The following is a 25,098-nucleotide window of genomic DNA, read 5'->3' as shown; positions in this document are numbered from 1 at the left end:
TTAACTTTTATCCCCTTCTTCTTCCTTCCTTCTTTCTTTCTTTCTTCCTTCTTCTTCGTCGTCCTTCTTCCTTCTTCCTTCTTCCTTTTTCCTGGCCACGGCCAACGCTGCTAAGGAACACGAAACTTTATAATTTTATCGGTGAACGCACTTCGTCGCCAGCATCCATCCATTAGTGCTAATTTACCGGCACTTTTACCAAAGATCCTTTTCTTTTTCTTATTTCTTCAAAGAAATAAAAAGATAGATAGAGAGATAAAGTATCTAAAATAAGCCAAAAAAAGAAAAAAAAAAGAAAAAAAATGAAACAAAACTATGACGAGTAAATCCTCCAGTTTCCCCAGTTCCCTAACTTTTCTACCTTTCTCTCTTCCTCACCACCTTACTCAATCGTTTTCAGATTTTCTATCGAATGCAACGAATCAATTGCGATTGTTCACATTTTTACGAGTAAGACTATCTCTTTTGAAACATGCCCCTACTAGATAGAAGCTTAGGAAAGAATCTAGCGAGAAAGACAAATACGATAGTTGAACCGTCGTAACTTTACTTACATAAACCATTTTATTTCTCTTTTCTTCTTTTCCTTTCCTTTCCTTTCCTTTCTTCCGAAGCTTCGTTTTCCACGAAGAAATTCTCTTCAACACGCGAATCTTTCTTTTCTTTTTTTTTTCAATTTTTTTTTCCCATTCTTTTTTGAAAGTGGGTGGTAAATGGGTGGGTAGTCCTTCTTCGTTCTACTTTCTTTCACCTTTCGTCCCGAAAGATTTGCTTCCCGAGCTCGTTTCGTACCTTCTCCCATCTCTATTTGGAGGAATGTCTCTTGTGGGTCAAAAGGTGAACGTGTTTCAGGTACGTTGTTCACGCGTTATGCATGTACTTGGTAACCAAAGAGAGAGCGAGAGCGAGAGAGAAAGAGAGAGAAACTAGGCAAGCGAAGCTTTCTCGTTCCCCGCAATCCGTCCTTGCCCTTTCCTATCTATCCCTCTTGCTTTCCCACGAGTCATGAAAGTCTTATGACCTACGTTGCCATAAGGTCCGTCCTTCGCAATTCCCGGCGCGAACTTCAATGAAAATGAGATATCCTTCTGCTTCGACCAAACGCACCAGTCCTGACACTCTCTCACACTCTCTGTTTGTGTATGTGTATGTGTGTGGGTGGGTGGGTGTGTGTGTGTTATGCGTGGCTAACGAATGAACCGAAATTAATGCGACAGCTACACATGTTAGCATTAACTCTATCTTTATTTATCTATCCATTTGCATGTCCCCATACAAATGGAAACTATTAATTCGTTATAATACAAGTGTGTTAAACTTCTGTAACAATGTAATTCACCTTACAAGTCACGCATCAACATTGTATTTGATATAAAGTTATTCAATTTTCATATTTGAAACACATATTCGTGATAAGTACTTAGTTTTCTTTTCTCTTTTTTATTTTTGCATGAAAAAATTCATTTCCTTTTTTTTTTTTTTATATATACCAGGTTGTAATATATATATATATATATATCTTTTTTTTGCAAAGAAATATTACATCGTTGGAATCTTTGTGAAAAAAAAATAATCACAATTATGGTAATTATTTTTTCTCATTCAACGTTTAAAATTAATCATTACTATTTTTTATACAAGTAATTTCTATATGGTTTCTTCTTTTTTTTTTCTTTCATAATTGCAATGTATTTTAAATAAAAAAAAAAAAAAAAAATGTGTAATAAGTATTTTCCATCAAACGATCAATTTTTTAAACTCATCAAAATTTTATTCTCTAAAACTGAATAGTTTATTACAAACAGAAACTAATAGATTTTTCTATTAATATAAAATAAAAAGAAAGAAAAATAACTAAATCGATATAGAAATCTTTTATCGAGTGACTTCAACTAGGCAGATAAATTATTTCTTTTATTCTTATTTTATTCAACAGTTAGAAACGTATAGAAAGTAAAGACAGAAAATCGTAAATATAACATATATATATATATATATAAATCCTGCTACATATATACATGTATACATATATACATGTGTATAGGCTGGAGGAATATAATTCCTATTGCCCTTATTCCATTTTCCGTTAAACTCTTACCGCAAAACCTGACTCGAGTCATCCGGCCGCAAAATGTATCATCCCCTCTAACCCTCTCTTTCCCTCCCCCACTTCTTCCCACCCCCATAGAATTTGTACTTTCCGGTTAAATTAGATTTTATTGGACTGTTATCCATTCTACGTATCTCCGTAACGAAAGTAGTTTCGACCGAGGCAATCACGATCACCGTTTTCTGCCAGAATTCGAGACTCGATTACGAACGAGAATGAACGAATGAATCGTGCACACAATGAACCGAGGATATACAAGGGAAAACCCGTAGGAATGTGTTGGTGGTGGTAGTGGTGGTATATGGTCAATCCATTTTCAAGATCGAATACAAGTGCCTAATCATTCCTGGTTTTACACTGGAGACCGAAAAACAATTTAGTATGGTATAACAGAGACGATTCCCTTTTATTCCAATACGGAGACCACTACTACTATTACTACATTGAGATACTAATCTCTATCCCTTTCTGTCCACCATGTATTTTTTTTTTTATACTACCTATCCTCTAACTATAGGAGAACAATTCTAAACTGTCGGATAACGAAAAGTTCGATACACAACGCGCCAATTATATCTCCATCGACTACTACTACTACTACTACTAGTACTACTTCTTCTACTATTACTACTACTACTATCAAGCCAAAGGTTCGTTCATCCATCCCTACATTTTCGTCGATTCGTAATTTTGTATCGTCGAGCTCGTTAAGGGAGAATTTAATAGAAAACAAAGCGACCCAATGCGACACGACGCGATTCACAACCAATCGGTTAGCAACGTTTCTACGATAGCTCGTTAAAAAAGTAGAAAATTATAAAAATAAAATCAAATTGATAAAACACATGTGTATGTTATATACATATATGTATATATAACAAAACAAAAGAAAACACGAAAAATAGAAACTTTATAACTTTTTTTTTTTACACGTTATACTCTAATTACATTGTATTACTATTATTATTATTATTATTATTATTATTAAATTTATTTTCTACATTTCCTTTTTTTCGTACAAACGATATAAATTTATTCTCGTGAAAAATGTTAGGTACTCTTACATGTTACATTATTATTGTTCTTGTTGTTTGTTCGTTTGTTGTGTTTGAACTTTTAAAAAGAAAAAAAGTAAAGAAGAAAGAAAGAAGGGAAGAAAAGAAAGAAAAAAGAAAAAAAGAATGGAAAAGAATGTAATCGTTTTCCACGTCCTGTTGAATAAAGGTAAAAGCATGATAAGATGATAGGAGAAAAGAAAATATGTTGCTAAGGGAAGAAGTTATTCGGGCGAGCGTATAACTTTCCCTTTTTTTTTTCTCTTCTTCTTTTTTTTTCAGTCTTTATCCATAGTTTGTAAAAGACGAAGCGCGGGAACAACGTAGGACAAACTGAAAAAGAACTTTTGGTAAAAATGTGATCACCGAGTCACTTCCGAGTCACGTTATCATTCCCTTTTACGCGTATATAAAGCACCCTATACCCTAAAACCATTACTGTAAGATAACGAACAACGAGAATCTACTCGACTACGAGCCTAACGTCGTTTTAACAACTTCTTACGAGATATTTCTGGCGAATGAAAGGATGTAAAAAGACAAAAAAAAAAAAAAAAGTAGAAGAAAGAAAGAAAGAAAGAAAGAAAGAAAAAAAGGGAAAGTAAAAACAAAAAGAAAAAAAGGATAAAAAAATCCTCTATCTTTCTCTCTGTCTCTCTTTTTCTTTTTATATTTAAAAAAAAAAAAAAAGAAAAGAAAAAGAAAAAAAAACACAGCTTTTCCTTCTAAGAGAAAAATTTCCTCCCACCGTTTGGCGTTACTATACTGTTACTATACTAAAGCAAAAGAGAGTAGTCTGGCTAACGATAATTGTCGTCCCTTTTCGTCTTTTCTCTTTTTCTTAACGGAAGTCGTCGAAAAAAAGAAGAAAAAAAACCAAAAAAAATCTCCTAAGTTCTGGCATGGAAAAAGACGATGAGACTTTTCGTCCTAGTTTTAATATTACAGTATAATAAAAACGAATTATTTTTCATTTTGTTTTTTTCTTAGTATTATTATAATATAATATAAAATAATATAGGTAATTTAATAATTATTATAATATAAAATATTATAATATAAAATAATATAATATAATAATATAATAATAATACAATTATTATTATTATAATATTTTATAATATTATTATACTATAATATTATTTATTATATTATATAATAATATTATTATTTTATAATATTATTTCGTATTATAATATAAAATAATATAAAATAACATAAAATAATATAATACAATATAATATATTAAAATATATTATAATATATTTATATACATATATTGCAATATTTTTATACAATACTATTGATAAATTTCTCTAAAACGGTGTACAATTAAAAAAAAAAAAAAAAAACAAACAAACAAACAAACAAATTGATTAATCCTGTTAACGTTAATAGAAAAAAAAACTAAAAAAAATATATATATATTTTTCTATTTAACAAGTATCTTAAGTAATAAAGGTAAAAGTATAAAAAATAAATAAAAAAGAGCAATAAAATAGGTTCAATCTAATTCGGCAAGCCATTTTATTGTAACATTCGTAGTAAAAGCTCGTAGCTTTAGGAAAGAGATCCTAGGCTGATCAAAGTTTCGTGAGTAGAAACGTATAGCAGTTGTGTTGGAAGTAACTTCCAACGAAGCGTTACTTAATGGCAACCAGCCACGAGTGGACGAGTGCTTTTCCCTTTCCCTTTCCCCACCCCCCCTTCCCCCACCCCTCTTCCCACCCTGTATTCCACACTTTCTTCCTTGAAGAAAGTTACTTTAAAACATTAATACGCGTTGCTTTGATTGTCCACCACCTACACCTACGCTAACACATCACAACCATCACCTACATATACTACTACGATATAAGGTTGGCATATGTTGGATAGAAAAACCGCAATGCGTTAGAAACGCTATAGAAAGAAGAGGATCGAACGTTAAAGGTACCATGGAATACCAAGGAACCTAAGCTCTATACCATGAAATAATCATACAACCTTTTTGTAATATTTAAAAGAAAAGAACTAAATCTCTTGGGTAGGACATCACTCGGAATAATCCAAAAGCAAAGAAGTCTACCTTATCCAACTTTGGTGGAATGAGAAGGAATATATCAAGTTTAGTTCGAAAAATTTATTATATACATTTATGAGGATAGAAAAAGATAAATGGGAATAGTTTTGAAAAAAGGAAAAATGTTTCTTTTTTTCTTTTTTTTTTTTTTTTTTTTTTAGAGAGAAAGATATTGTAAAAGTATTTTGTGTATTAAAATTATATCTTACTTTTAACGCGAGTGTCAATTGGAATGATTTGATGATAATTTTTTAAAAGTAAATTAAGAAATTTGAAAATATTATTAACATTCTATTTTGTTAATAATAATGAAATATTTTCAATGTTAAATAACACAGTTAATTGATCGAATATATTTGCAATAATTGCAATAATAATTTATAAAATAATATAATGAAATATTTTCAATGTTAAATAACACATTTAATTGATCGAATATATTTGCAATAATTGCAATAATAATTTATAAAATAATATAATGAAATATTTTCAATGTTAAATAACACATTTAATTGATCGAATATATTTGCAATAATTTCAATAATAATTTATAAAATAATATAATGAAATATTTTCAATGTAAAATAACACATTTAATTGACCGAATATATTATAATTGTAATCATTTAATAATAATTTATAAAATTAAGCTAAGAAATTTGAAAATATTATTAACATTGTATTTTGTTAATAATAATGAAATATTTTCAATGTAAAATAATACATTTAATTGACTGAATAATATTATTCGTGTTATTTTCGTAAGACAAGGTAGGCAAAAGGTATTCCTTAACATAACTGAGATTAGGAACGTATCTCTCACAGCTCAACAGCAACATGCTTTGAACATTGGAGAATATTCTAAGCAAATGGACAGAGAGAGAGAGAGAGAGAGAGAGAGAGAGAGAGAGAGATGATAGATATTATATAGACCAAACTATGCTTTACTCTAACCTATTGTGTCTAGGTCAAATCGTAACACTTGCTACATGCTATTGAATTCCACATCAGATTCTCCATACAAATCTTATGAACATAATTGCAACGTACAATTTCATTTTGTTGAATAACATAAATAATTAAATAAATAAATAAGTAAATAAAATGTTTGAAAATACAATTTCATATTTGTAAAAATAAATTGGATTTGGATGAAAAAAAAATTGCGAACACGTGTTAGTGTTATCAGATTTTATTTTTTTTTTAACAAAATCTACGTGTAAATATATCATCATTGTAACGAAAGATAAGATTTGAAAATAGAAAAGAAAAAAAAAAAAGAAAGAAATAGAAAATATATTATGATATATGAGAAAATTTGTTTACCAAGGATAAAGTAAAAGAAAAAAAAAGATCCTCTCGTTCGAGTAGTTCGTCTATTGAATTGAACGATCGCTTTTTCAAGAAGAGACAGGTAAAGTAGAGGGAAAATAGAAAATAAAAAGAGGAAATAAAAACCTCGTAGAAAAAAAAAAAAAAGAAGAAGAAGAAAAAGAAAAAAAAAGAAAAGAAAATAAGACACCTAGACGACTACGACTACGACTACGACTACGACGAGGATTTCACTAACAGGAGGAAGATGTAAGTACGCTTTGCGGAGAGAATCTATCGAATCCTAGAAGACCAAAACCAATATCTCATTCTCGCTTGTGGTCTATTAGATTTCCACGTTTTCGAACTCACCGAGGTCACCGACTCGCACTCCACGTTCTTTTTCTTCGTGGTAAAAGAGAAAAAGAAAAAGAAAAAGAGAGAGAGAGAGAGAGAGAGAGAAATAGGAAGACATAGAACGAAAAGGGGAAGGGAGAAACGAGAAGGGGTTTAGGGGGAGGTGGAGGGTTAACGTAAATCGCGACTCTTTCAACGTCAATCCGTGAAAAGCACGCGAGATGGCCCTTATACGTTGCTGGACTTCGGTCTTCGTTCGTATCAAAGGAAATCGATAAATCTCGAATCGATATGTTCTCTCTCTCTCTCTCTCTCTCTCTCTCTTTTACGTAAAAATAGAAGAAGAGGAAGAAGAAGAAGAAAATCAGCCTGGAACCGCACGATTTATCGATGTCCCGTATGATTTTCTCGCATCTACGTGATAAAGTCGATTCGTTGATGTTATAAAGAGAGAATCATAGGTAAAAAGGATAAAATATAGAAATAGTATATATGTAAGTATGTGTTTGTGCATGAGAGAAAATGAGACAGATAGAGAGAGAGAGGGAGAGAGATAGAGAGAGAGAGAGAGAGAGAGAGAGACTCAGGAAAGCTTTTATAGGAAGCATATTTTATAGGTGAATAACCGAAAATCGAAAAAAGTCTTCAATATTCGTGAACTTTTCGTATGAAAAATATTTTGATTTATTAATCTCGATACTAAGGAATAATAAGATGATCCAATTTTTTTGATAATAATGTCGTGGAAATAAAATATATATATATATATATATATATATATATATATATATATATATATATATATAGTATATACATAGGATAGATTCTATATGACTAATGTTCAACACGATTTCTTTTACCTTTGGCATACACAGTCAGTAATATCGATTTCCCGTCTACGTTATTACCTAGAATGGTACCTCGGTGTACGAGATTTCTACGCTTTTATCGTTACGAATAACGATAGATTTGTAATCCTATAATAAAATATATGTATTCACATATTTCTTAGTTAAGAAGATCATTCCAAAAAAAAAAAAAATATTACAAATAAGTAGAATATTGGTTTGATTATATATATTGTCTCATTTACTATTATTTATTTTAACTATGATGATATTGCAAAAGGAATTATTTAGTATTTAACGTCTTTAAAAAAATATTATAAATGTGGGTAAAATATTAGTTAAATTATATATATTATCTCATTTACAATTATTTATTATATATTTTATGATGATATTGCAAAAGGAATTATTTGGTATTTAACGTCTTTAAAAAAATATTATAAATGTGAGTAAAATATTGGTTAAATTATATTATCTTATTTGCAATTATTTATTATTTATTTTATGATGATATTGCAAAAATAAAGTATTTGATATTTAACGTCTTTAAAAAAATATAATAAATGTAGGTAAAATATTGGTTAAATTATATTATCTTATTTACAATTATTTATTATTTATTTTATGATGATATTGCAAAAGGAATTATTTGATATTTAACGTCTTAAAAAAAATATTATAAATGTGGGTAAAATATTGGTTAAATTATTTTATCTCATTTACAATTATTTATTATTTATTCTAACTATGTCATCATAGTTGCATCATAGTTGCATAGTGTAATCATATTGCAAAAGGAATTGTTTGGTATTTAACATCTTGACATTTAAATCGTTTGAGCATACTAATCTAAATATTATCTAATACTAGTACCAATAGAGAAAGATTGATAGAGAGAAGATTGTACGATAGTAGAATTCGATTTCTATGAAAGTTGAATTAGACTAAATCGTACAGTTGAAATCTATGGTTTGCATTAGTACGTGGATATCGGAGATAGGAAATATAATTCGATGGGATTCATTGTTGATGGACCATTACCAACAAACAGCTTTACATACCAAAGTCAAGTATACTTCAATAAAACTAGAAGAGGATACAGAACTGCCTCTCACCCTCACCCCTCACACCCTCAAAGGCTCGACTTTTGGTTTGGTGTAATGTTTGCCAATGGATATGGGAAAACGTTAATAACATTTATCTCGACAAAAATACTCCCACGTAAAATCTATTATTAATTCATTTTTTTATTGTATTTTTCTCTATGTTACTTTTTATATGAATTTATTTTTATAAATATTGTAGTATAATCAAGTTAAATATGATTGATAAGTTAATGACAAATATTCAAATTAATTTATTAATTTTGTAATATATAAAGTTATATTAATATAATAAAATATATATTATACGATTAATATTATAATTAATAAATTAATTTTAACCATTTATTATACATTTTTAATAAAGTTATATTACTATAATAAAATATATAACAAAATAAAATTTAATATTAATTTAATAATAAATAAAGTTTTAATAATTAAAATAATAAATATAATAAATAATAAAATTTATATTTAAGTGTATTCATCCATTATATTATGTGAAACGTGTTTTTTTTTTTTTTTGTAATATTATCGAACAAAATGTCGTAGAAAAAAAATTGATATGCAATTCGAACACTTTAGATAATAATACTTTTCATCTTTAATCATCGACAATTTTTTCCTATCTTTATCGATAATCGTTGATCTATAATAATTCACAATCGGTTCTTTTCTTTTGCTTTTATTGTACGAATAATTTATTTTTATGTTTTTTTTTTTATTTTTCTTTACGTATTCTTTTCATCTTCATCTTTTGAAAAAATTGAGTATCTGCAATTGTATCATATAGATAGATATATCTTTTTTTTTTCTTCTTATAAAAAAGAGAAGAATTGTAACAGGAGAGTATATACAGATAAAAAGATTCTTTCTTATCTATCGATATCCACTGAGACTCGTTTGAGTCTCAAGTGTCTACCACTTGACGTTTACGTATTCGAAAAATTGTAATCTTCTCTCTCTCTCTCTCTCTCTCTCTCTCTCTCTCTCTCTCTCTCTCTCTCTCTCTCTCTCTCTTTCTTCATTATTATATTTCTGGTAACGAATTTAAATAAAAGATAAAGCTGAACAAGAATAAAAATAAGAAAAAAAAGATAAAACAGTATATATTGTATTTTAAAATTAATAAATTTTTGGTAGAATAGTTTATGTGAACAAATGTTTGTTCTACCTAGTAAAAGATTAATAAAATAATAAATATTACGTAACATATAACAAATGTTATTATAGTTAAAACTTAAAATATATTAGTACTTGTCAAAATGATAAAATTTCAAATATGTTTCTATTCAAAAAATTGTTCAAAGTTGTTCGAAGTGTTCTACGAAAAATAATCTTTTTCTTTAGTGATTAAAATTGCTTATATATATATAAAAACAAAAAAATGTTCGAAGTTAAATCTGTTTGGTAGTAGGTGCCACTTCAAGTGGATGTATTTTTTTTATATCAAAATTTAATTATTATTTTTAATTATGTTTATGCAAAAGTTGTATTTTTGTTAATTTATGTTGACTTTATAATTTACTAATTATTAAATAAAGTTACATTTTTTAAAATACTTTTTATGTTATTTCCAAAAAATCTTACACGTCCACCAATATGCAACTTCCGAAATTTATAAATATTCTTATAGCAAAACCGTGTTATAAGATACCGTGTTGTAAACGCTACCTATACAGCGTTGTACAAAGGTTTTTTTGAAAGGAAACCGTGTTACAGAATTCCATATTGTACAGTGTTGTACAAAGGTTTTTTGATAGGAAACCGTGTTATAGGATGCCACGTTGTAAAAGGATTCTTGCAATTTATGAATCGAGTTACACAAAAGTTAACACGAAACCATGTTATAAGATGCATGTTGTAAGAGGGCTATCTGTATATATAAATATATGTAAATGAGAAATATCTATCTATCTATCTATCTATCTATTAGAGAAATATTTCGAATTAGTATAGTTTGTAAAAGATTGAGATATAAACGGACAGGAGATCGAGGACAATGAAGAACACAAATAGCTCGACATAGTGAAAAGTTCTCTTGGGGATTGAAACACGGTGAAGGGAAAGGCGAGTAGAATACTCGAGAAAGCCGCGTGCAATTTCTGATGTAAACCTCTATCCACTATCCTACAAGAGAATGAGAAAGAGATAGATAGAGTGAAGAGAGTGAACTGAGAGAAAGAGAGAGAGAAAGGGAGAGAGAGAGAGTGAGAAAGAAACAAGAGAGAGAAAGCGAATACAAGCGTTTATGAGTGTACGCTTACGATGAAGGTAGAGAAGCATAGTAACGCGCGCTTATTGTAGTTAAGCTTGAGCTTGAATACTCCGGCCATTGTAATCCGAGAACGGTCGGTTGCTTCCGTAAGCTCCGGTTAGTTCCGTCGCTAGTGGCATTCGTTCCTTACGAACGGAACTCATAATTTCACGTGTAGAATGAATCTCTGATTTCATACTATCATTATCGCGAATAATTATCTTCCAAGTAATATACAATAGTGTGACGATAATAAAACATCGTAAACACGTCAAATACTTGTGTCTAATGACCGACATTCAATTTTTAAACACAATATTTATTCTACAATGTTTGTCAAAACCAATTTCATTTCTTTTATATTTATAATTCAGATTTCATTTTATCATTTTTAAATATTGCTTGATATAAAATATATGTTAGGAGATAATCAACACGTTAAATATTACTGTCAAAATGATCAAATTTCAAATTTTTGCATATTAAATATTATATTTCATATATTTTACGAAAAAAAAAAAGAAAAAAATTGGTTGAACTAACGGGAAAATTTTTATAAAGTAATATTATAGAAATTTATGTTCATCGACGAAAAATTGATATTCGTCAGAAAAACAAAGAAGAAAAAGAAACACAAAAGAAAAGAAAAAACCTTAAAGTGGATAAAATCTTGAAAAAACTGTGGCATAGCAAGTGTCGACAATAAGGGTTTTTTTTTTTTTTTTTGATAAAGAGAGAAAAAAAGAATGAGTGAGTGAATGAGTGAGAGAGAAGAAGATGGAGAGGAAGAGGAAGAGGAAGAAGAATAGAGAAAGGTAGAGGAGAGAAGCTTTTGAAGTTAGGGGGTAAGCCTCACGTTTATCAAGCTCGGTCGTTTCGTTTCGAGTGGATCATTCTGCATCCGACACGGACTGCAAGGAGGCACGGTTTATGGCCAGGCATTATTACGATCAAACTTCGGTCTGTTCAGAAATGTCGACGGTAGGAGAAAGCTAAAGCTCGCATCATCATCATCGTGTTGAGAGATAACTACTATACTCGTAGGTTGTATTCATACTATTCTCCCTCTCTCTCTCTTTCTCTCTCTTTCTCTTATTATACATATACTATACCTATTCAACAACGCGTTATACATATTTGTGCCTTCGGGTGACGAGAGAAGAGAAACTGAACTCACTTCTTGATACTTCTACTATGTCTCTCGAACTTTGTTTCATTTCCAGTTGATTCATCATCATCATCATCATCATCATAATCATCATTTTCTTATATGTACTTTTTCTATTTTTTCTTCTTTTTCTACTTCTACTTTTATTTCTTCTTCTTCTTCTTTTTCTTCTTCTTCTTCTTTTTCTTCTTCTTCTTCTATTTATTCTTCTTTTTCTACTTTTACTTCAATTTCTTTTTGTTCTTTTACTTTTACTCCTATTTCTTCTTTACTTCCTTTCTTCTTGCATCTATTTCTCTCATATCTTTGTTCAGTTCCTCTCAGCAACCAGGACACGATGATGGTTTTGCACGGTCACGTACCATTACCTTCTCACTACTTCTCTAACCGAATCGAAGAGAACGATCCTATTCTCTCCCTCTCGAATACTATTGCATATGGATATTCGATCATAGAGATTTCCTCTTCTTGATTTATGTACCTTTCCCCCTACCTACCTTCCTCTCTCTCTCTCTCTCTCTCTCTCTCTCTCTCTCTACACTTACTCAATGTTTCTTCTTTCTCTATATTTCTCTCAAATATCTTCTAATGATCTTGTAATCTGCTAGATATTAATCGAGAAACTTTCCAGACAATTTCTCTCTCTCTCTCTCTTTTTATGTTTGCATTTCTTTGATGATTAAAAGGATGTTTCTAAAATTTTAAATCTTATTAAAATTGATTTGTATTAAATTTCAATCTAATATAAATGGATTTTTGTTTATTAGTTATATTTTAATGAATCATCTGATCAAAATCTCACTTGTTATGCAACTTTCAATTATCGTTCCTTTTCTTATATTTGATTATTATTATTAATAATATTATTATTCTATGTACGATGATTAAAAGTATTTTGCTTAAATTTTAAATCTTATTAAAATCGATTTTTATTCATTTCAATCTAATATAAATGAATTTTTGTTTATTAGTTATATGTCAATGAATAATCAGATCAAAATCTCACTTGTTATGCAACTTTCAATTATCGTTCCTTTTCTTATATTTGATTATTATTATTATTAATATTATTATTCTATGTACGATGATTAAAAGTATTTTGCTAAAATTTTAAATCTTATTAAAATTGATTTTTATTCATTTCAATCTAATATAAATGAATTTTTGTTTATTAGTTATATGTCAATGAATAATCAGATCAAAATCTCACTTGTTATGCAACTTTCAATTATCGTTCCTTCTTATATTTTATTATTATTATTATTATTATTATTATAATTATTAATATTATTATTATTTGATTGAAGATTATCGAATAAAAATAAGAAGAAAAAAAGAAATAAATCATTTGTAATACCATTTGTTTCAGATAAAAATGTAGATAGTAAAAAATAGGTAACTAGATAGCAAAGGTATTTACCGAACAAAGAGGAAAAAGAAGGTTATTTCTTTATTTCCATTTTCTCTTTCGCATTTTCTTCCCTTTCGACGAATTCGAGACACGACGAGAGCGTCGGCTTCCTCGTCGTCGTCGTCGTCGTCGTCGTCGTCATCGTCGTCGTCATCGTCGTCGTGTCTTACTTTCAATCGTGAGAATCTATCAATTTTCAATCCTCTTGCAATCGTGTCGCACGATTCTCTTCTGGCTTCTTCTCCTTTTTTCCTCTTCCTCTTCTTGTTCTTCTTCTTTTGCTTCTTCTCGGACGTAATAACGGGAAATGAAAAAAAATTTACCGGCTACAAACGGTCTCGAATCTCTGAATGCAATAAGGAACAGCCAAGATTTTTACGTTCCTTCGTTTGATGAAACGAGAAAAAACGAACGAAAAAATGCAACGATGAAACAAGAAGGGGGTGAAAAAAAGGAGAACTGAGGGGGAAGGAGAAAGTCTATCTCTCTCTCTCTCTCTATCCCTCTCTCACTCTCTTCTACTATTTCTGTGAGAGAGAAAATGAACCTTCCTTTCTCCTCAACACCGTTGAAAATTTAATAGCGGCAGGGTACAATTTTTGTGTGAAATTAATTATACACCCGTTACAATTGCTCTCATAATTTTAGTACTCGTGCTTCCTGCATTTTCGCATCGTCAGCTGGGGTGGAGTAGGGTTGGGCAAAGGGATAGTGGGAGGAAGGTTGTGTTTAGGGGAACGAAAAGAAAAAAAGAAGAAAGATTTAAATAATTAACAGAAACGTTCATTAAAAAATGATTAAACGAAATATTATTAAAACGTTAGTATATTATTAATATTAATATTATTATTATTATTATTATTATTATTATTATTATTATTACATTAAAAAAATATTATTATACCGTTCGTATATTATTAATATTATTACTATTATTATTATTATTATACGCTATCTTTATTATCTTTAAGAAAACATCGAAATTTTATTGCACGAATTCAATTGTGCATACGTAAATTGATATAGATAAACAAACACGTTACATTTATATATGTACATATAGTTTTATCGATCATCGTTATATATCTATATCTATATATATATATATATCTTCCCTCCCCCTTTTTCTCATATATCTCTAGAAAAATCTTGTCTCTATTTTATTTAAGTTAACTTGAATATCACATACTAACGTTACACATTTTCTTATCAAACATTGGATTTTTCTGGAAAAATAATATACCAACACCTATACGCAAAAGGGAAGGTGGGTGGGTGGGAGGTTGAAAGGGGCGTGTTCGCGTACACACAACCCAACCTATCCTGTATGTAGATTCAGGTGAGTGAATATTTACAGTTTAGGAAAACGAACGGGTGTTCTGGTTGGTGCAATGAAATTTATAGCATATTCTCTCCTCCTCCCCTCCCCTCCCCACCTTCTCCCTCCATCTCCACTTCCACCTTTAGCCTACGTTCTATGCCATAGTAAACAGTCGTGTATACGAGCTAACCCGTAAACTGATCTCGAATTTAGGGTCCAAAGGAAAAATAACGAAAGGATTTCTTTTTCTCTTACTATTCTTCTCTCACCTATTTTCCTTTTCTATGGGAGAGGAACGGGGGTACAGGGGAACGGGGGAAGGGGGAAACGAGGGCTAGAACAAAAACGCGAGAAAATTGCTAAACTTCGCTTAAACCAAAAGCAACCATCGACGAACTTTTCTCATCCATTTTATCGGTGCAATTAATTTCTCCGATAATTACTATACTGATATGACACAGAGAAAGAGTGTCCTTAAAATTAGATAGAGAAAAGAAAAAAAAAAAAGAAAAAAGATGTTTCCATCGAACAACTTTACAAAAGCAATAAAAAAAAAAAAAAAAGAAGAAGAAGAAGAAAAAAAAGGACAAAAAGAATGAACTCATCTTGTTCGATCGACGTTCTTATCTTTTCACCTACATTTATCCTATCCTATATTTTTATTTTTATATTAGCAAGCAAAAAGAAAAGAAAGAACGCGTTAACCTTGAACCAAACCGTGGTGGCTTGTCGTAAGAAAAAGAAAAACTAAAATAGCAAAAGATATCCATCGATCACACTTGACAAAAAATATGCTTACTATAAAAAAAAAAAAAACACGTTGAACAGCATGATAAAATGGTACGATACTGTTCTTAATTAACCTTAAGAAAAACAAAGTCTCGGCCAATTTTTTTGGTGACAGTGTTAAAATCGATAGATAAAAAAGAAAAAGAAAAGAAAAAAAAACGCTATACGACAGTTGAAAGTAATTTTGTAATAGGTGCTTTTATTTTCTAACCTAAATTCCCTTCACCCATCCTCATCCTCATTCACCAATCATCCTTCCCGTTTATTTTTTTGCTTTTCTATGATGAATATTCCAAGAACAAGAAAACTTGATCATCGATTCTAAAACCCTCAGGGCATTCCCTTTCCTTTTCCTTTTTGTGCCTTTCTTAGTGCCTCCTTTTTTTTCGATCTACGAAAGGAAACTTTTTGCTAAAGGGAGAATATCAGGGAAAATGCATCGGCTGGTGCAAACTTTATGTATCCGGGCGTTGCAGGTGGTCGGATAATTTAGAGCACTTACCGGTGAGTCTAGCGCATACGAAAGTAGGGTCGACGTATAAGAGCGTGTAGATACATCGCGTACCGTGTTTTACGGTTAAACCTAAGTATCGTGAAGAGGGTTGAAGTAGTAGGGAGAGATACGAGATTGGAATGAAGAATATATATATATATATATAAAGAGAATGACACACAGAGGAAAAAAGAGAGTAAGAGAGAGAGAGAGAGAGAGAGAAAATTACACAGAAAGGAACAGAGACAAATAATAGAATAAAAGAATGAAAAAGAAATGCACATACACCTGCACATACACCCACACACAAATGCACGTGCTTTCGCGAAAGGACCAAAGTAGAAAAATGAAAAGAGAGATGTTGCAAAAAAATAGAATGGAAAAGAGATGGAAAGAGACTTTAATTGGTACCGGTACTGGTAGCTAGCTAGCTAGCTAGCAAGCAAGCAAGCAAGCAGGACGTTCTCTTTGGTCCAGTTCACATCGAGTATATACAGGATTCCTCTCCTCTCTGTTACTAAAGGCCCTATCCTATTGTATCCTACCTCTCCCCCTCCTCTCTCTCTCTGTCTCTGTCTCTCTACCTCACCCCTCTTACTAATACATATACATATATAGATACACGCACTAACGCACGTATACAGAAACGTACACCTTCATCGGCATTGTTACTTCCCGGTTCTGTTGTTGTTCGCCCGTATTAGGAGATACATTTACATGAGTAAACACGCCCGTCTCCGGGTCCAGATACAAATTGAGATTAACGCCCAGGTAACATCGCGAATATTCGAATTATTCGGCCGTTATGAGATTAATTAAAGAGGATTAATAAACGTGTGCCGATCGTATACGCGATACTCATATTATATAGTAAACTTTTGCCATTACCTTATTTTTCATTTTTATATATTTTTATTTTTTTTTTTAATTTTTTATTTATTTTTCTTTTTTTTTTACCCTCCCCCAACTTCCTATGCATCCTTTGGAGAACGATCGATCGTACAAACGAGAATTATTCTACGATAAAGTATTTTAAAACAAATACATTCGATGAAACGATAAGAATGGCTGCTACGTTAGTAAGAAGAGAGAAAGAGACAAGCATATATAATTTATAATTATTTTAATAAAATTGCATTTGTGGTAATTATTTTAATTTCTTTTTTTAATGTTATGTAATCTATTGTATTTTAAAATTGTTTAATATATTTATGGTTAAAGTCTTTAACATAGTTTAAGTGAAGACAATTTGACATTTGATTCAATTTTCTATTATTTATTAATTATTGTTGAAAATCGTGAAAACATATGCATAAAGATGCATGATTTAAAATTATGGATCTTTTACCAATAAAATTTTAAACCATTTTCTAATCTTTTATTATTTTTACGACGATCATTAAATGTCTAACAATTGAATAATTTCAATTTGGAAGAATTAATTATTCATATAAGATACAAAATATTATTCTAAAAATGTGCATAGTTAATTAAAAAATATTATACTACTCTCGATACTATGCACTCGTGATATTCTTTCGAAACTTGCTTTTTCGAAGGTATTTATTTTTAACTTGTGATCAGCACACATGTTCTTTTTCAAAAGCTTCCCACTTTTACACTTTTTCTATTTTATCTTTCTCCCTAACTAACAAGTAGCTCATGATCTCGTAGAAACTTTGAGTCTATTGGTATTCTAGTGAAATAAATTTATGCTTCTTCTATCCTAACACAACCAAGACCGTGTCAACGTAGAAAAACAATTTACGTTAGTTTACTCTAACTCCATTATCTTCGAATTTTTATTTAATATCTTATCATATATCGTTCTAATCGTAATCAAAATATTGGAGCCAATATTCCAAAGATTACCTTAATTTTTTTATAAAAATATGTTTGTTCAATTTATCCATTTTTTTATAAAAAATATAATATATATATATATTATATTTATTTATTATATATATTAAGAATGACCTAATTAATTATTATCGTTTTTCGATCGTTCGTCAATAACGATAACCGAACGTGTTAAATATGCTTTCAATAATAATCTCAAAGGATAGTTTATAATATAAACTATAATTAGTAATTAATATAGTAATTACAATTAGTTATAGTAATTATAATTAATAATTATTAATTATAGTAATTATAATTATTATACTAATTGTAAACTATAATTAATTTAATTATAAACTATAATATAGTTAATAATATAATACATCTATATATATATAATAGTCGTATAAAAATACTTTTCTCAAGATCAAGTTGAGATGATCAAGTAGTTTATAAAATTGAATTAGATCTTTTTGTTTAAAACAATAATACGAACATTATCATTGTCTCCATTCGATTAACACAAGTTTGACAAGATGATTAGGAAGGTTTATTAATTATAAGCCGAGTGATATGCACTTACTGGTTGCGCTGACAGCCGGCCCGATGACCGAGTACCTAGGGTTACCAGTAACGGCCCCTGGGACGACCTTGTCCAGCTCTGAAACACATTATTGTAATTATCCCTGGAATATACAGTGCCGTTAATTACGACAGGGAGAGTTTCGTGTTAGATAGAACACGGGCAATCTGCCTTAATACGAATGGTTTCGGTCCATGATTTATAGCACTGTAAACACCAACATCCTTTTCCATCATTTTTATTCTAAACACGTATATATATATATATGTATATACGCTCACAAACCTTTAAATATATATATGTATAGTGTTCGTTAATCATTCTCATTCATATCTCAAGCTCGAAATTATCTTATGACTTTTTAACGATCATACTGATATAACGAATACCAACTTAATTGTTATTTACGATCGTTCTATTCGTATGAAGGATTAAGTAATTATAAATTATGATTTATTGAAATAATTATGTATAACAATAAGTGATTGTTGAGAAATGAATGGTTAAATTGCTTGTGAGATATTTTTTTTTTTATTTACAATTGAAAATAAATAATTGTTCGTTATTCTTTAATAAAAATTGGTCAAATTTGATAAGTATGTAACATCAATTGTGTTTTACCTAGTCATAATAAATAAAAATGAAGGGATGTTGATTTTGACCATAGGTAAAAGTAAATTCTTTTCCCGTTGACAGTAAAACTAGAATTCTATGAAGAGAGTCCTTGATTTTCTGCACTCGATCATTGCAGTTTGTTGTAAAGCTCGCGTTATCTTCTATACCGACGGTTAGATAAAAGCTCTTGTATCGAAAGCTCTAAAGTTTCCTACAGTACCGACTTTAGAAAAGCTTTCTTTTCGTGTCGATAACTCGTCTTATCTTATTTTACTCGTTTTAATGATAATTATTTAAAAAATCAAATCTTCTCAAAGTAATAAATAAAAAAGGAAGACAATCCAATTGGTTTGTCAAAATTTACAAAAATCAAAATCAATATTACAATCAAAATTAAAACACGAGATAAATGAAATGAAAATTTGCAATTTTTTTCAATGAAAATCCCTATCGTAATTTTAACAATAAGATAAATAAATAAAATCATGAAATAAAATAATAGATTAGGTGAAATTGTATGAAGTTTCGTTAATGTTACAAACCGGAATGAGGCGAATCGTCCAATGGCTGAAATTCAAACTTCGCCTTGAAGCCTTGGCCAGGCCACTCGGAATTAGCGACAAACTCGACGTAAAGGTCTGTCCCTGTACTGAGTACTTCTACTTCTGCACCTTGGTTGCAAAGCACGGCTATTGTGGGCGTTCCTGAATCCGTTCCGTCGTGAACCCTGATTAAGTCTGCTCTATTCAGGCAACTGTAACACCCAAGGAAATGCATTACGTCAAAGATTATAACTTATCGTTTAATTTAAACAACTAATTATTTTCTTTCTATTATAAATATCTTCAAAATAAATTATTAATATAAATTATTAATAATATATATATACTATGGTTTTTATTTCATAGACAAAATATTTAAATAACTTATATACTGTAATGTATATAATTAAATGGGAATTTAAAGTAATATATATATATATATATATATATATATATAATTATATTTAATATTATTTTTATTTTAATTAATATATATAAAATAATATATATAAGTAATATAAAAAATTAATAAAATACAATATATGTAAAATATATTTAATATAAATATAAAATAAAATAAGAAATAAAATATACATAAAATATATTTAATAAGAAAATAATATAAAATAAAATGTAAAACATATATAAAATATATTTAATATAAAAATAAAATAAAATAAAATATATATATGTATATATAATTGTTTTTACTGATAAAAATAAAATTTAATAATTTAATTAAATGAAGCTTAAATTGATAAATAATTAATTGTTTTTAAATATATATATATGCAGGAATAAAAACCTGCATTAACTGGTGCAGTAACCATTGCATATAAAATATATATTTAATTCTATTTATAAAAAATCAAAGCAAATCTTCGTACGACTTTTACACGTCCACCTACACAAATAAACTTTTATCTGACACAATTTTCTTTTTTCTATTATTAACAATTTCTGAAGATATTTAAGTGCATTGATTTAAATGAAACATCCTGTATATTCTATAGAAGATTTGGCAATGTATATTTTCAGCATGTTTTTCGTACATTGTTGGGTCAATCTCTAAAATGCCCAAAGGGTTTTGGTCAATCTAGAATATATGCTTCAGTTGGTTGTGTTTAGAGCATGGGGATGAGGAAGGGATGAAGGGAAGTATTTTTAAGCTCGTGTAAGAGAAACAAACCGTGAAAATTGAAAAATTTGTACGCTATGCTTGTAACATGTTTTATATATACATATATATATATATATATATATATATATATATATATATATATATATATATATATAACTTCAGTAATTAAAATATTTCATTTGATATTTTGAAAGTATTGATTTTTTGTTTGAGAGAAATTAAATAATAAAATAAAATAAAATTGAATAATATACGAGCGTTTAAAAATGTACGAATGATTGGTAACGTTCGTTAACGAGAATAAAAATAGATTTGAAAGCACGTTATAAAAGAATGAAAAATAAAAAGAGAGGGGGTAGTAAAAGGTAGAGGGGGGGAGAGAAAGACAGATATAAATTTTAAGACCTCACACTAGGACGATAGGATATTTTCAGTATTAAAATGGATTGATTCAAGAGACACACTATATATATATTCTTCGGACTTTTCCTTTTCCTTTCGTCCCTTTTTTTTCGAAGAAGGTCAAAGAGATAAGACTTTGGCGAAAACATGTAGAATAGAATCGGAAGACAGAAAGAAGATAGAAATAACATTCGTAGATGTAACGTGTAAAGGAAAGAGAAACGTAGTTTAAAAGGGTGAAAAAGAAAAAGATAGAAGAAAAAGGGGATAGAGAAGAAGGACATCGAAGGTTAGACTCGAACCCCCGTGTGTGTTCGAAGACGGAACGTAGGACTGGAAAAAAGTTAAAAAGTAAAAAAAAAGAGTGAAAGAAGAAAGAAAGGAAAAAAAAATAGTAGAAGAAAAAAGATAGAAATGGAGATGGAAAAGGAGGAAGAAGAAGGAGAAGGAGAAGGAGAAGGAGAAGGAGAAGGAGAAGAAGGACATCGAAAGGTGAGACTACGAAGAACGTGTAGAATCTACGGAACGTGTGGATCAGACACACATAGAAAACGAGAGAGTGAGAGACTAAGAAAGAGAGAGAGAGAGAGAGAAAATGAGATTGTGAAAGAAGATGAGAGGATCGAACAAGCCGATGTCGATAGCCTACACGATTCCTTTTCTACACGTATACATAGAGACTACTTTATTCGATCGGTTGAAAGAGAATTACTTTCTCATGGCTAGCCACATACCTCTTTTCATCCCCCCAACCCCTCTCAAAGAAACCAAGAAAAGGAATGACGAAAAATTGTAGAGATAGGAAATGATATAATTCTTTTTTACATCCACGTTTGATTATATGTAATAAAAAATAACCCTATTTTATGTATAGAAATTTGATTATGTTTTTATTTAAAAAAAACATCATAAAAATATTATTAGGTTTTTACTTAAAATAAAAAAATTCATATATTTTTCTTTTTATTAAATAAGGTTTTTATTTTATTAATTTAAGGTTTTTTATTTTATATAAGATTTTATATATTACACGATTACCTATAATAAATTTATTATTAATTTATTAATAAAGAAAATCGCGTAATGTAAAACCTTATTTAATAAAACCTTAATAATTAAATTAATAAAATTAATAAATTTAATCGTGTAATGTAAAGCACACAGAGAAAAAAAAGAATAATATTTTAATTACATTTGTAATTTGTTTTGTAACATTTGTTGAAGACATTATTACCATTTGGTAATTATTTATTATTATTTATTTAAATAATAAAAACCACAAATGCTTTACGTAAATAAGATGAAATATAAACCTTAGCAGCTATTTGCAAAATTTCGTGATGGGTCTGAAGAAATGTTAACATGATGCACCATTAAGGTGCATCAAAAAGGTTGTGGGACACTTTTTAATTCCACCATTAAATACCAAATAGATAAAATAGAAAAAGAAGCTTATTTTATTTTATATTTGAGAAACTTCAACGTAGAAAACAAGTTTTTCTAAAAAATATCGATGATTTGATTAAAATATTCTTGATCGATTAGTACAACTTGAAGATGAAAATGAGAAAAATGAAGAAGTGTGAGGGGTACCTATACCTTTTCTTAGAAAATAATAAAAAATAAATTTAAAAAGAGAGAGAGAGAGAAAGAGAGAGAGAAAGGAATAATCTTATTACTCGCACGGTTTAAGCAATTACTCTGACAGAGAAAGATTATCGTCGAAAGGAGCCAGAGATTAAAGACCATTTTCTAGCCCTTTTTTCTCGGTCCTTCTTCTGCATTTCCTTCTTCTTCTTCTTCTTCTTCTTCTTCTTCTTCTTAGCGTTCCCTTTTTTTTATCCATAGTCATTCTTACTTTCTTTTAACTATCTCTCAAATTTCAGTAGGATTTTCTTCACCGAGAAGAAGTGAGATCTTTCTTTTCTTCAAACGTTTTCAACGTTTTAAAGTTCAAGCATCTCTACTGTAAAACTTGATACCTATTTTTTTTTCTCTTTCTTCTTTTTTTTTTTTTTTCATCGTTCCCTTACCTCCCTCTCGCACACATCGTGGTGATGAATGGTGATGGACTTTTCTATTCGTTGGAATACAATTTTAATTAATTTCACGATTATACGATTATAAAATTCTATAAAGTACGAATTCCACAGACTGTGAGTGATATATAATTTATTAATGAATTATTATAAAATCAAATAAAAATATGATAATGAATTTTTTTTATGAAGAGTGTCCATATATATATTTGTAACATATGTTTAAGTACAGTATATATAGTACAGTATTAAGATATACTGTAAATATATATATATACTGTAACATATATTGATATATATACATATATTGAGTAATATTTAATTACATTTGTAATTAATATGTGCCCATAATTATGAAAGTGGTCTAAGTCAAAATTAAACAAAAAAAATGAGTTTAATAGTTATTACGAACCACATTATTTTAAACTAAATAAATTCAATATAATTTTCACGATATTGTCAAAAATGAGTCTCTTTAGATAGTGTTTGTTTTTAATATTACATAGAATTCATATAGTGTTAAAATAGAAATCTTGAAATATCTCGAAACAAGAGATACATGACTTAGACCACCACTTTCATAATTATGGGCACATATATGAAGTAGAAAGAAATCGACACATCACCTTTATGAAGTATACACCTTTATGATATTGGTGTGTCATATATATGTATATATCCTAGATTATATATATGTAAGAGAGATTTTGCGAATGTGTGTGTATATCGAGTGTCTGGCAGAGAAGAGTCTTTCCGTATCCATCAGCTCTATTCAGGATAATATCCGAGTGCGTCTGACAGACCGGCTTAACGCTGATATATCGAAGCATTTCTCAAACTCGGTCTTTCACGCTCTTCTTCCGAATTTTACCACAAGCTATGCTTTTTTAACTCGTTTCAGATTAAAAGAAAGAAAGAAATAAATAAATAAAGAAAGATAAAAAGAAACGAAATGAAAATGGGTTGAAGTAAGGCTGAGGGGTGAGAGGTTCAGATTAAAATCAAATATAATTATAAGAATTAATGAAATTTTTGTTTTCAATATACATTCGATTCAACCTAACTCATTTCGATTGATTGTCAACTTTAGTTCGATGTTTTACAAATGAGAAGAAAATCGTATTTTCCATACAGAATCGAAAACAAACATTGTAACAACAATAACAACGATAAATACGATCAAAGTTTGTTGGAATTGTTTTATTTTGTTATTTCATTATTTTGCCCACTCTTCTACCCCTTTCCTTTCACGCCCACGCATAAACGATTATTTTTCCGTTGTAGTTAACTAACGTTAACGCATTCGTTCTCTAACGTCTAATGAAATAGTACGATGTAGAAATTGTTCATTATTCGCACCTGGCCGAGCACGCCTCGACAATCAAATTTCGTTCGTTAACAGACAACATGCACGCTCTCTCTCTCTCTCTCTCTCTCTCTCTCTCTCTTTTTATCTCTCAAGTTAACATTTTATTTTTTTTCTATTTGCTTTATAATTTGTTATGAAATTTTATACAAAAAAAAAAAAAAAAATTCGTCGTAGTAATATTTTCTTTCGAAATTTGTGATTGTTCAGAAAAAAAGAAAAACAAGATTTACCTTAACTAACTAACGTGAACGTAAGAACAATTTTACAAATGAATAAA

General features: G+C 29.3%; 1 protein-coding gene across 1 annotated transcript in view; it reads right to left on the bottom strand.

Moving 5' to 3' along the window:
- Sol1 (CUB domain-containing protein Sol1) overlaps positions 1-25,098 on the bottom strand; it is a 395,528-nt gene that overhangs the window by 197,136 nt on the left and 173,294 nt on the right. The window contains exons 8-9 of the mRNA XM_089179486.1: positions 19,871-20,082; positions 18,714-18,791 (exon numbers count right to left, since the gene is read on the bottom strand). Of these exons, the coding sequence (XP_089035612.1) occupies positions 18,714-18,791; positions 19,871-20,082 (290 nt within the window). The remainder of the gene's footprint in view (positions 1-18,713; positions 18,792-19,870; positions 20,083-25,098) is intronic.

The sequence above is a fragment of the Polistes dominula genome, unplaced genomic scaffold (assembly GCF_049000335.1).
Source record: "Polistes dominula isolate Pdom_NZ unplaced genomic scaffold, Pdom_raw_medaka contig_27, whole genome shotgun sequence".
In the NCBI taxonomy this organism is placed as follows: domain Eukaryota; kingdom Metazoa; phylum Arthropoda; class Insecta; order Hymenoptera; family Vespidae; genus Polistes; species Polistes dominula.
The sequence above is the reverse complement of the archived record's forward strand: the minus strand, read 5'-3'. Positions and strand labels throughout refer to the sequence as shown.